This window comes from Podarcis pityusensis, assembly GCF_964106645.2.
Source record: "Podarcis pityusensis genome assembly, chromosome: 3".
NCBI lineage: Eukaryota > Metazoa > Chordata > Lepidosauria > Squamata > Lacertidae > Podarcis > Podarcis pityusensis.
The window spans coordinates 111,682,130-111,696,646 of NC_138026.1; the positions used below are offsets into that span (position 1 = coordinate 111,682,130).

Genomic DNA, 14,517 nt, shown 5'->3' on the forward strand with positions numbered 1-14,517 from the left:
TTAGGGGGTGGGGAAAGATGGGGATATCCTAAGCTGCTGATTTTAGACTTGTACACCACTGGTAAGGGAATTTCATTAATTCCCAACAAGGCTTTCTTGTGAGGGAGTGTGTGGGGAAACATTGCAACCTGTGTGTGTCTGTACTGGGAAGCGCCTAAACTAATCCATTTTAATCCTCCTCCTTTCTCTAGTGTAGCTGATGAAGCTACCTCTTTACAGCAAGGTATTCACCCACGTAGTAACCAAGGACACTGCTACCTCTGTTAGTCAACAAACCATCCAACTTAGCGTTTGCCAACCTGATGCCCTTCCCTGTGTTTTGGACTACAAGTCCCATCAGCTGTGCTGGCTGGGGCTGATGGGAGTTGTGATTCCCCCCCCCCAAAAAAAAAAATCTGGAAAGCACCAGGTTGCCAAAGGCTGGTCTATGGCCTCAGTTGGTCTTCAAACATGGCGGCCATGGCAATGGAAGTCAAAGGGGGGGGGCATTTGTAAAGTGCTGAAAGGGGTAAGGAGGTTGGCTTTAAGCTCTCTACAGATGGCAGCTTGCTTGATTTCAGAACTAAATCAGAAATGGAGGAGGAAGCATCGCGGAGAAAAAGGGAAATGGCAGCCCCTTAGCTGAGCTACGCCACCCTGCTGACCTTACTAAGCCTGCTTCTGCCATTTGGACTGGTGAGGATCAGCACAATCCCCACGAAGTTTGTGTGTGTCATATGCGCTGGATCTGAGCATGGGAAATCACCCCTCTGGATAAGTCTTAAACGGAAAACAAAAGCTTCCTACCTCATTAGAACAACGCAATTTTAATCCGCCACCCAATGTAACCCTTACTTTCCAAGACTGGGATCGCATACGTCACCAAAAGGGAAGTAACAGCATGCATATATACAATTTGTTGGTCACTGCAAGCTTGGCACATGTGAGGGAGAGCGTGCCAAAGCCTAACAGAGGGAGCAACAGTGGGCTGTAGGGACCAATAGCTTGACTGCATAAAACTGCTTAATATGCATCCATCCACACTTGACGACGCCAAACACTTCAAGAGGTGGAGGGGAGAGCATGACTGAAGCAAATTCTGAAAGCAACGTACATACATAAGCTTTTGAAACACACAACTGTGGACCTTGGACTCTGTATCAGACTGGCTGGGTTGCCCCATCATCGCACACCCAACCCCTTTAAGAAAAATATTGTTTTGGATAGCTGGATTAAAAGCTGGGGGGAGGGAGGGGAAGAGAGCCTGTTTTGTTCTACTGGCACAACCCAAAGCTTAAATGTGCAGCACAGACTTAAAATTCTTACAGTTTCACAACACAGAGATTACAAAGAACGGCGGCTACAGGGGCGAAGGTCAACCGTTTTAACTATAGGTACTTATATTATCCCAGCGTGCTTTGGATTGGCAATGCCGGTTTTGCAATTGAAAGGCAGGCAAACAGTTTTGTAAGTCATGGAAACCCACAACCCCCCAATATCAAACATTAAGACAACCAACTAAAAATAGCGTCACAAAGCAAGGAACGAGAGAGGCTGTGAAAACAAGGGAGACTTGAAACTGTATTGCTGGACTCTGCTTTGTAAAAGGACAGCACTGTACCCAGAGGTGAAAGCCCATTAATTTAGCAAATTACATTACGTTAACCACTAGCAGCATTTGTTGGGTCGATTTTTTTATTATAAGAAAAGCTCCTCTCTCTCTCTCTCTCTCTCTGAGCCAGCACATCAGCTAAATGGAAGCTGGCCCTGACATTTGTACAACCAGGACATACCAAAGGCAAGCTGTCCTGTGCCGTCAGATGGCAGGGCTTAATCCACTAAAACATTCAGAGCGTCAGGCAAATGACCCTTCCCCCGCCCCACGCTCCCCCATATTTAGATATTCCTCATCGCTGAGCTTCTGAAGGACTCCCCACCCTCCACACTCTTGCCATTAGCCCTCATGCCCATTCCTAGAAAAACTGCTCCTCTAGAGAAAAACACACACTATAAGCCTCTTTTGTACAGGGGGCAGCCCACAGCATCGTTAAAAGCTTAAAAAGAATTGACAGTAAAACTGCAAATACCCTTATCCTTCCAATTGCTCGGCTGGCTGTCCATCTCTCTTCACAATGGATCTGCCCCTCCAGCTGGGATTATCAATTATGCATACCAATGGAAAGGGTGCAGTTGGAGAAATAAAGCAGCCGACAGATGACACATCAGGCTTCCTCCAGCAGAGGTCTGCAGTCTCTTGCCTGCTGCACGGCTGCTGCAGGACTTAAGTCACCTGACTGTCTTCTGGGTGTGGAGAAGACTGACGCAGTGCAATCTGTAACTAGGCTACTGATATTCCCCGCGCTAATTCCTCGCTTCAATCTGCTTACCGTGGCAACCGTTTGCTTGCTGCCCGTAGCAAAAACGGATGGGGAGGGCAGGGGGAAAGAGACTTGAGGATGCAAGACAGAAAACACACACACACACACACACACACACACACACACACAGCTTTTTAATACTGTGTATATCCAGATAACTTGTGGGTTGCTAGATCGTTAGGGAGCATCGTGGGGTAAAAAAAAATCGCAGCAGGGCAAGGAGGTCTTACAGGCAGCAAGAAAGGACCCAAGGTAAAAATAATACATGGTCTAAATGAAAATTTAAGCCCAGTAAATGCATGCAGGCAAATAATACAGTGGTACCTCAGGTTAAGTACTTAATTCATTCCAGAGGTCCGTTCTTAACCTGAAACTGTTCTTAACCTGAAGCACTTTAGCTAATGGGGCCTTCTGCTGCTGCTGCGCCGCCGGAGCACGGTTTCTGTTCTCATCCTGAAGCAAAGTTCTTAACCCAAGGTACCATTTCTGGGTTAGCAGAGTCTGTAACCTGAAGCGTATGTAACCTGAAGCGTATGTAACCCAAGGTACCACTGTACAGTCATACCTCGGGTTAAAGACGCTTCAGGTTGAGCGTTCTCAGGTTGCGTCCCACGGCGACCCGGAAGTAACGAAACGGGTTACTTCTGGGTTTCGCCACTCGTGCATGCGCTCAAAATGACGTCAAGCGGCAAATCACAACCCACGCACACAGAGATGCGGGTTGCGTTCTGCTCAGGTTGCGAATGGGGGCTCCGGAACAGATCCCGTTCGCAACCAGGGGTACCACTGTACATCTATGTACAGCATTTCAAGTATTCAAAATACTTAACCATAGTCACCACCTCCCTGTAAGGTGGGCCCTGCAGCAATTAGCCTAAGCCAAATGTGGTGAGCCTTTGACCCTGCAGATGTTCCTGAACTACAGCTTCCCTTCAGCCTTAGCAAGCATGGTTGAAGGCTAGAGATGATGGGAGTTGCAATTCAGTCATATCTGGCGGGCCAAGGGTTCCCCACACTTGGTCGAAGCCCATCGAGTGAGATCAGGACAGAGGTGAAATATACACTGGGGGACTTGCTCCACTGTAAACTATTCTTACGCTGCATCAGCTTTCAGCCTTTGCAGGTATTTTACAGACACTTGATTGCTAACTGGTGTATGGCATGGATCAATTGCCAGGTTCTATTTTTATTTTTTTAAGTACTTTTGACTATGTTGATGCTAAAATTGCAGGGAGCCGAATTTTTGGCTGCTGTGTACCTAAGCCAGCCACCTTTTTTTAAGGTAGAACCATGCATCTGGTCAGCCTGCTGCTCCTTCTTAAAAGTACAGACCACAATTTGGCTTGCCTCCACTCCACGCAGTTTGGAAGGATTTGCAGAGCACGCCAGCCAATCCTCAATTTGTGCTTGCAATACGCAGGGCTTTTTGTTTGCTTTGTTTTAAAATCCAGCCCCACCAGCATTTATCTGAACTGACACCATGAATTTCCTGGTTCAATATCTAGAGTTGGGATATACCGGAAGCCATGCCAGCAAAGCCACGCCAGTGCTGCAGCAGTGCACGGCACTGCACCAGCAGTGTGGGCAGGTTCCCAAGTACAGTGCAGTGATTGGGAACTGGAGGGCAAGCGTCTAGTCCTCGCGGCTGCTGTAGAGAAAAGCCTGGAAGTGTGACTAATGGCAAAGCTCAGCACTTACTTGTGCCAAGAAAAAGTAGAGGTTTTGCACAGGTTACAGACCTAGGCAGATTCACATTTTACTCAGCTAGAGAAAAGGGAAGGAGCTAACAAGAATACAGTCATACCTCGGGTTACAGCCGCTTCAGGATGCGTCTTTTTGGGTTGCAGACCACCGAAACCCGGAAGTACCGGAACGGGTTACTTCTGGGTTCCGGTGGTCGCGCATGCGCAGAAGCGCTAAATCGTGCTTTGCGCATGTGCAGAAGCACCGAATCGCAACCGGTGCGTGCGCGGACACGGGTTGTGAACGCTGTGGGTTGCAAACATGCATCCCACACGGATCACGTTCGCAACCTGAGCATCTACTGTATTGAAGTTGCATGCCATAGCTAGTTGGGTCCTGCACCCACAACCATGTATCAGGGATTGACTACTATACATTTTCAACCCTATCCTCAAACTAGAATTTACAAGGGTTGTAGATGCTACGAGCAGCACAAAAATAGAAATTTGCCTTTAACACTTGTGCAGAACCATGCAATATTCAGCAGTAATTTTTTTTATGTTGCCTTAATTTGGTTGGGGGGTGGGTTTGGGGGTTTCCCCCCATTTTTTGCAATATTCATGGCTTACCAGGTTTCCAGAATTCTTCATAGAATTGCAGAGTTGGAAGGTCCCACAAGGGTCATCTAGCCCAACCCTCTGGAAGGCAGGATAATCTTTCGCCCAAGGGTGGGGGGCTTGAGCAAGGAAGAGGAAAAGACAGGCAATGAACCAAGGCGTAAGGAGAGGTTGAACTAGATGACCCTCAGGGTCCCTTCCAACTTTAAGATTCTATGAATGCAGAGATGAAAAAGTATGTGCACACAAATGATTCCTACACTGGTGTAAAAGCCTTGTCCCCAGATGCATCTTTGGTGGGTTCTACTTGCCAACATGTGAAAACCTAGAGTCCATGTTAACTGCATAAGTTTGAAAAACTCATAAAGGTAGAGTTTTTCTACCTTTTCTAATCATCCACTCAGTTCTTTGGATGCTTGCAAAATTCAGAATGGAGAGGACAGAAACTATGGTTCTTTGGGACTAGTGGGGCCAGTATATTCCCAGATGTGGCTATACTACCATGTTGTTGTTGTTTAGTCGTTTCCGACTCTTCGTGACCCCATGGACCAGACATCAGGGTCTTTTCCAGGGAGTCTTGGGGGATTGGCCAATTAAAAGCAGGTCCGTATAGTTAAAGCTATGGTTTTTCCAGTAGTGATGTATGGAAGTGAGAGCTGGACCATAAAGAAGGCTGATCGCCAAAGAATTGATGCTTTTGAATTACGTTGCTGGAGGAGACTCTTGAGATGGACTGCAAGAAGATCAAACCTCTCCATTCTGAAGGAAATCAGCCCTGAGTGCTCACTGGAAGGACAGACCGTGAAGCTGAGGCTCCAGTACTTTGGCCACCTCATGAGAAGAGAAGACTCCCTGGAAAAGACCCTGATGTTGGGAAAGATGGAGGGCACAAGGAGAAGGGGAAGACAGAGGACGAGATGGTTGGACAGTGTTCTCGAAGCTACCAGCATGAGTTTGACCAAACTGCGGGAGGCAGTGGAAGACAGGAGGGCCTGGCGTGCTCTGGTCCATGGGGTCATGAAGAGTCGGACACAACTAAACAACAACAAACATCTTTGTGGGTTATTCTTTCCCTGATGGGGTTTCTTAGCTGTTAAAAATTGCCTCAGGACCAGGGCTGGCCCAAGACATTTTGGCACCTGAGGCCAACCACAAAATGGCATCCCCCAAAGGAAGAAGCGGGGAGTGAAGATCTACATCAGGAACAAGAGCTGCTGATTCTGCTGCCCGAGGCTGTTGTCTCACCTTGCCTCATGGGTGGGCCGGCACTGCTCAGGACCAAGTGGTTGTAGAGCTATCCAGGACAGAATGAACACCACTCATCTAAGATACAGCTGCCACCATCGTATGCCATGTGCAAAAGTCTCAAAGATGTCTTAAAATGGGGGTAGCCAATTTGGTGCACTCCTGATATTGCTGGACAACACTTCCATCATGCTTGACCATTAGCCATCTGGAAGGCATCACACTGGCTTCCCCTGCCTTAAAATATATCCTCTTATTTGCTAGTTGTCCAAATATCACAATGGGAATTGACTAAGATGCTTAACTCTAGTATTTAAAATAAAATAAAAAACTCCAGAAGAGGACTTGGGAGCCATCAAACAGCATATAAATCCTGTGATAAATGAGTAAAATAAAAAGCCATTTAGGGAAAGGCTACAGAAATAACACTTCATAGCTGTCAAACTTTTCCAAGTGTAAAATACAATTGCGGAGAGAACTTTTTCGCTTTGCAAACACTAGGTGGCTGCAGTGCTCTGCTTTCAGTCTTGGGAATATTCTCAAGATACAAACTGCATTAAGACAGCTCTTGTGGATACATTTGTCTTTTCAAATACAGTAAAAGCAAGCTCTTGGCAGGGGAACAGCATTAATGGTGCAGAATCAGCAAAGCCGCTTTTTTATGAACGACATTACAGAAGTGAGGCAGGCTTGTAAATCGGTACTTTTTGGGGGTGATTAAGAATTACCTATTGACTACCAAGCAGAGATGCTCCAACGAAAGTTTTTTTAAATTTTATGCAAAAAGATCAGCCATGACCATGAGTTTTTCAGATTTCCGGCGAAAGGTATCAAAGAAGCAGCAGGCCTCTTTTACACATGAGCTTCAATTAGGGTGCAACATAATAAAAACTTCTCTTCTCATGAGGCGGCCAAAGTATTGGAGCCTCAGCTTCAGGATCTTTCCTTCCAGTGAGCACTCAGGGCTGATTTCCTTAAGAATGGAGAGGTTTGATCTTCTTGCATTCCATGGGACTCTCAAGAGTCTCCTCCAGCACCAATACTTTGGCCACCTCATGAGAAGAGAAGACTCCCTGGAAAAGACCCAGATGTTGGCAAAGAATGGGGGCACAAGGAGAAGGGGACGACAGAGGACGAGATGGTTGGACAGTGTTCTTGAAGCTACCAACATGAGTTTGACCAAACTGCGGGAGGCAGTGGAAGACAGGCGTGCCTGGCGTGCTCTGGTCCATGGGGTCACAAAGAGTCAGACACGACTAAACAACAACAAATAATAAAAACTATTTCCAAATGAAGCAATCAAAACTCATTATCGGGCAATATAACCCTACAACAGGTGCTTGTACGTTAACCCTTGCAGCAGAAATGCCTGCTAAAAAAATACAGCCTCAGTACACGGAAAGTCCATAATTCACCTACCTTGCTAAAGATGAGCTGCTCTGGGTTAGTACCTAGATGGGAACTTGGAAATCTATGTGGGATACTTTTGAGTTCCATGGGTGAAAGGCAGGGTATAAATCCAAACAAATAAAATAGCAAAGTGCTTTCGCTGGCCTTTAAAAAAGGAACAAGGAAGGTCAACATGCAGATTTCTGGTGCAGGAAAACAATCTGGGGACCACCAACAATAAGGCCCTACTTGCCACAGGCATTGACTTGCAATTGCTTAGTTACAGGAAAAGCTAGACAGGATAGAAACTCAATATACTGAACTCCAAGCTCCACCAGAGGAAAATGCAATGTACAAGCAACGTTTATTGCAGCGAATTGTTACAGAAGTAGGACACAGATCCCTCTTCCTTGTTGAGAAGTCCAGGATCATTAGGGAAGGGAGCAGAAGAACAGTGACCAGCAGACGATGGTGTGGGAAGAATAGCCTCCTGCAGAGTGTGCATTTGAGTAAGCATGGACATTCGACAGATGAGTTGCAGTGGAAGAATGATTACAAGTTGACTCAGACATCACCAACCCTTCAGTAGGGCTGGAAGGGAGTTGGAGAGAACAATGTCATGCTCCTTCAAATACTCCTATGCCTATTTCAGAATCTCAAAGCTGGAAAATGGAGTTTTCTCATTTCTAAACCCGCCCCAGCCACCTCTAGGATCACCCTACAATTACTATGTCTTCTGGACTGAGGCTAAAGCTCAACACAAGAAAGGGAATTTGGGACTCTTAAGAATTGAAACTGGATTCCCTAAAATATATCACATCTTCTGTCAACCTGGACATGAAGATCCTCTTTTAAGGCCCCTTGCCATCACGTGAAACGAGGCTGGTGATCACAACAGAGAAGGCCTTTTCGGTTGTGGCACCTCAGAACCATGCCTGGTGCTTCCTTTATGGTCTTTTCCCCATCAAGTCAAGGCTTTTTTTTATTCAACCAGGGTCTTTTAAATCTTAGGAAAGGGGTTGGTTAATCCGAGTCCCTGCAGATATTGCTGTGCTCCAGCAACCATTGCATTGGCAAGGTGGGTTTGCTGTTCAGAGTTTACGGCTGTTGCAGCCCAGTTTGCAAAGTAATGCATTGGTTTGGAGAAATACGTTTTTAAAATGGTGGCATGTTTTCTGTAGTTCCACATTCTGTGGAATTCCATATAGAATATACCTGTCACAGAAACACACACTATCTACAGATTTTTCAAGTTCTAGCTGTCTCTGTGGTTGTGGATATAATTGAAAGTAAGCAAGCAGCACTGTTCGACAGTGGAATTTGCTGCCAAGGAGTGTGGTGGAGTCTCCTTCTTTGGAGGTCTTTAAGCAGAGGCTTGACAACCATATGTCAGGAGTGCTCTGATGGTGATTCCTGCTTGGCAGGGGGTTGGACTCGATGGCCCTTGTGGTCTCTTCCAACTCTATGATTCTATGATTCTATGATTCTACAAAATCCTCCAATGTTTTAGAGACAGAATATTTATATCCGGTATAGTTTCCTGCCTTTCTCCTTGTATTCTCCAGCTATGTTCCCTTTACCCATAACTGTTCTCTAGCTCTGAGAGCAATCCTCTCCAGCTAGCTTCATACCTCCGTACCTTCAAAAACACAGTTCTATAAAATTCACATGTCCATATCCACTTAAAAATAAGAAGACAAATTGACAAAGTTCAGGCAAAGTAAATTCGGGTTGTAGTCAAAGAAGTCAAACTCATGAGTAAACCCACTGAAATCAACTGGCGAAATTAACTTACATCCATTGGTGTCAATGGGTCAGAGTATGACATTGTGCTGGATGCAGCCCATAATTCACGGCTGGGGGTTTCATGGGGCAAACACATGAGCCTCCTTTAGAAAAGCAGCCTTCCTAATGCATATATTAATGCTTTTCTTCCTGGAACCTACTTGAGACACTCCTTCAAATATTAATTAGGCAGGGCCTAAATTATACATTGGGACTGAAAGGGAATGTGCTTAAGCGGCTGACATTTTTGGTGTGAGGAAGAAAAACACAGTTGACTGCTGTTTTCAACCAGAAATCGTTCTGAAGACAAGCAGCCTCCCTTTCCCTTTTCAAAAAGGTCAGAAAGCCACTTATGCACTGTGGAAAGCATAAATACTACAGCTGGATAATCAGTCGGATTATTAATTAACCTAGAAATTCAGTACCACGAGACAGATTGATGGCCCACAAATGTAGTTAAGCTCTGGGGGGAAGAGCAAAGATTAGATAAACATTTTTTTTTATTATTCAAAAGACAAAGCAATCACTAAATATCAGCTCCGATAAACGAAACATCTCAGTTCACATCAGCTGTGCTTCTGAATGCAGATTGCTGGCTGATAAAAGAGGGGTCATCCCTATATTGCTATTTTGGAGTTAGTGAAACCTTGGGTCAAGATTTTTTGTATCCCAAAGGACTTGAGGTGGTGCATATACGGTATTATTATATTATTATTATTTATTAGCTTTGTATACCGCCCTTCAGCTGAAGATTCCAGGGCTGTTCGCAACAGAAAAATTCAATACACATAACAAAACAAAAACCAATAACCCATTTCCACAAACACATTTTAAAAGCTGTAGAATGTATTACAGTGGTACCTCTGGTTACGATCTTAATTCGTTCCGGAGGTCCGTTCTTAACCTGAGGTACCACTTTAGCTAATGGGGCCTCCCGCTACTGCCACGCGATTTCTGTTCCCATCCTGAGGTAAAGTTCTTAACCCGAGGTACTACTTCCAGGTTAGTGGAGTCTGTAACCCAACGTGTTTGTAACCCGAGGTACCACTGTATTATTTATTAAATTTGTGTATTATCATTTATTAAATTTGATACTAAATATGGTACTCTTTCATCCTCAACGATCACCCTTGTAAGGCAGGCAGGCGGTTTGTAAAATGGACCCCTCCCCATAATTCACTTGATGGGCTTCACAGCTGATTGGGTGATTTGAACCCAGGTCTCTTATTGCCTTACCGCTTTGAACCCAGCCAGATGGGCGGGGTATAAATAATAAATTATTATTATTATTATTATTATTATTATTATTATTATTCCCCAACCATTTCTTTGTAGCCTCAGTGAAGAGGGCTGCTGTACTTCTAACCTTGTGAGTGAGTGACAGGTGTCTACTGACTGACTTAATACGCTGGAATGTTTAAGGAACACTGATGAGCTGTGGAGAGAGTGGTTTAGTGCTGTTCTCCGAGTCTCTGGTTAGTTTTAACTGTGTTTTTAAAAAATGTGTTGACTAGTGAATGCATTCATGGCATGTTGTTGGCTTAGCAATCATGATTTGTTTAGGCGAAACAAAACCACAATCCTGGGCTTGGAGATCACACTTAAGCTAGCAGTCTGCTTTGTTTAGCTGCTAATGGAAGGCAGAAGCAAATGAGGAACGCTCATGGCTTAATAAACTAAACTTTATGGCTAAGCATTATTTATTAATTGAGAAACATTTAGAAATCAACAATGGAAAAATCTCTGAAGTGTATGTAAAACATAAAACTATTGTCAAAGATGCGCAGATAAAACCATACTATGCTAGAGGTAAGTATGTATCTGAACATGTTTGCTGGGGGGGGGGAATGGTTTCAGCTTGCATCTAAGACAGTATAGCAATAGCTGTCTTAGAATAGTATATACTATAGCAATGCCTGTCCAATGTTAATAAGGCAGGGAGATTTGATCTCTGGTTAAGGGTTCTCCCATGGAAGGGCTGGTATAAACACCTCGTGTCTGAGAGTCCTTGAGAAGTGACAATGCCTAGTCATGACAAATAAGCAACTATGCTAGATGAATAACTGGGCTAAAACAAAAGGGCTGGCTTGGATGCAACCCTGAACTACAATTTAACATTATAAATTCACAAGGCAACAGCTTGCTGTTCTGTGTGAACCTGGACAAACACCGCTTTATTTTAACCATAGTTAGTGGAAACAAGCCGACTGCAATCCATAGGTTGGGAAGGAGCAGGCTTGCTTTCACTAATTGTAGGAGAGTTTACATTACACTAATCTTTCAGCACGGTTTACAATAAACTGCAGTCATTATAAACGGAGATGGAAGTGTCTATTTTTTATCACAGCCATAACAGAAAGTGGTGTAGGGGGTTGCTAATTCTCTGAACGCTGCCAATGCAAAGCAATTCCAGACCTACACATTATTGCTTTTATAACTAGTTTATTAAACTGTAGCCTGTCTTGTTCAGCAGAGAAGCATTCTTCTGGGCAGTGGGGAAAATGTATGCTTTGTGTTTTCAGAGCCCAGTTTGCTGCCTGTGGATTGGGCCTTCTGCCGTCTTGCAAAAGAGGACACAGAAGTGTATAAAATATGTATATAGTACTTTGTATTATATCCAATTTATATTATTTTGCATGGGGGGTTAATAGTTCCCAAAATAAAACAGTGCAAGAAATAAAATGTCTAACAGGGATAATGACAGCAGGAGCTTTCCTCATAATTTATATTGCCATACAAGAAAAGGCTTAACCTGTGGAAATTCTGCCAGCATCACAGCTGTTGAACACAAGAGCTCTGCTGCCCTCCACCATGTGAAGAACTCAAAACATTTTATGAGTTGTAAACCAGTTATGTTACTGTAGCTCTTTGATCAACTGACCACAGGCTGGCGATACTGCATTTAGTGCAAGACCAGGCGTGGCATTTCAAATGCAGTGGAGGAGGGGTCAAAAAATATTTAAGATTGACAGCAACCAAGGGTCAAGATGCCCATGTTTGAATAAATTCAATATTTAAATTGTTAGAGAAAAACAAGCAGTGTACTTTTGTTGCAGCTATTTACTATCTATACCTGGCAGCAACGACAACAATGTTATCAGCTGAAGTCAACAGTCACTATTTTCTTTTCCAGCAAAAAAAAAAAAGGATTTGAGTCTTTGATATGAGTACCGGTATTTCCTTTTTAGCGTTTATACCACCACCAGCAGCAGCAGCAGCAGCAGCAGACCCACCCACTAGAATCCCCTTATTTTTTTCCCTCAGGCAGGATATCAATCCCCACCCCTCTTATGGTTTTGATCTATGGGCTACTTTTAAAATGAGGCTGCATTTTAAATTGTATTTTAACCTGTAATTTTACTGGTGTTAGCCACCCTGAGCCCGGCTCTGGCCAGGGAGGGCAGGGTATAAATAATAATAATAATAATAATAATAATAATAATAATAATAATTTTATTATTATTAATTCTAGAACCTGCCACCAAATTTCACTTTTAAAAATTCCATCCAAGAAACTGGACAGCAATACTGGACTGCACTATAGGGTTTATATTTCCCAGTGCCTCAGCAGTAGCACTGGTAGAACCCATGTTTTCTCAATCACAATACCCAACCACCCCCTCCAGTTATGCATTTACATCAGTGTTTCCCAGTCAAGGAATCCAGGGGGGTCCACAACCCCATCCCTTGCCCTCCCCCCCCCCAAAAACCCATTTTTTTACATGGTCATATCACAGAAAGACATGCCTCTCATCGCTCCAGCATCAGGTACATACCTGAAGCTGTTTTTGCTGTAAACACAAGTATTTTACCTGCATTTACTTTTAATTAGCCTAATAGCTATTATTTATGCTTTCAATTGAACTGCATAAGATGGGATTCGAACTTTGTTCAGGCCCATGCTTTTAAAACACAAGAAGTAAACTTTTTGTCTCCTAACCCACACACGTGGGTCTGTAGGTGGATAAAATATAGTTAATTAATTTCCCTCACCTATCTAATAAAACCCTTCAGATATGCTATTGTACAGTCATAGGTATACTAAAATATTGGGTTTCTCGATATTTTCTCTGGGCAACTATCACTTCTTTCCCAGGAAAGGGGTGAAAAACAGATTCAAAATGAACCAAACTGTACCGTCTCCACTGTCTGAATCTACATAGAAAAACCAAAGCGAAACATGCACCAAAGAAGACTCAAAAATAACTTTCAAATAAACCTGGAAGCCCCTTTTCAGTTGTCTGAAGATGATACTTCCTGGCTCATTTTGAGGGTCTTCTACTGAAGTTGTATGACTCTAAAGTTCTCTGTAGTCATTGTCAATCACATCTCTGACTTCACACATTGGTTAGAAGCAATGAAAGGTGGGAGCAGGTCCATATTTCACAAAGTAATTGTTAAACAGTGCCTGCACATTTTGCTTTGTAACTTTAATTCTACAGCAGCTAGAAACATTTAAAAAAGCAAAAGGAAGAAAGCTCAGCATCTGACCTCTGATGGTTTGTGGACCACTGCAGATGTATTCCATGTCTGCATTTGAGAAGAATGTCTGATAAAAGAGAGCTTACGAAATGTACTTCCAATACCTGGTATGGCAGGGATGGTTTTAAATTCACCTCTTCTCATCAGAATTGTTTGGCCAGTGTGACAATCAAGAACAGAGGAAACTGCTTTATATCATGTCAGCCTGTTTGTCCATCTGGCTTGGCTTGACAGCAGCTCTCCACGATTTCAGGCAGAGAAGTCTTTCCCACCATCTGCTACCAAATCCATTTTTGAACTGTACTGTAGATGACAGGGGTTGAACCTGTGTCTTCCCACATGCAAACCGTGTGTTCCACCACTGACTTATGGTCCCACACTCCAGTATTTATTCCAACCCTACATTTTCTTAGGGACGCGGGTGGCGCTGTGGGTTAAACCGCAGAGCCTAGGACTTGCCGATCAGAAGGTCAGCGGTTCGAATCCCTGCGACGGGGTGAGCTCCCATTGCTCGGTCCCAGCTCCTGCCAACCTAGCACTTCGAAAGCACGTCAAAGTGCAAGTAGATAAATAGGTACTGCTCCGGCGGGAAGGTAAACGGCGTTTCCATGCGCTGCTCTGGTTCACCAGAAGCGGCTTAGTCATGCTGGCCACATGAAGCTGTAGGCCGGCTCCCTCGGCCAGTAAAGCGAGATGAGCGCCGCAACCCCAGAGTCGGTCACGACTGGACCTAATGGTCAGGGGTCCCTTTACCTTTTACATTTTCTTAAAACTTAATTAGGGGGTCTCTTAACTGCTAGCGCAGCCTTCATCAAGCTGAGGTCTTCCAGATGTTTTGGACTACAAGGCCATGTTAGTGGATGCGAAGGTAGTGGAAAGTCATGCTAGTAGATGCAATCCAGAGAACGTTCACTTACAACTCCACTGAAGTTTCAATTTACTTAGCTCTTGAGTTTCAA

General features: G+C 44.1%; 1 protein-coding gene across 3 annotated transcripts in view; it reads right to left on the minus strand.

Annotated features, from left to right (window-relative positions):
• RTN4 (reticulon 4) overlaps positions 1-14,517 on the minus strand; it is a 64,868-nt gene that overhangs the window by 26,357 nt on the left and 23,994 nt on the right. The window contains exon 1 of one of the 3 annotated variants that reach the window (XM_081000860.1): positions 2,067-2,265. The exons of the other annotated variants lie outside the window; for them this stretch is intronic. Coding sequence (XP_080856986.1) covers positions 2,067-2,100 — 34 coding nt within the window. The 5' untranslated portion in view covers positions 2,101-2,265. Of the gene's footprint in view, positions 1-2,066; positions 2,266-14,517 lie in introns of those variants that run through there. 3 annotated transcript variants of the gene reach the window in all.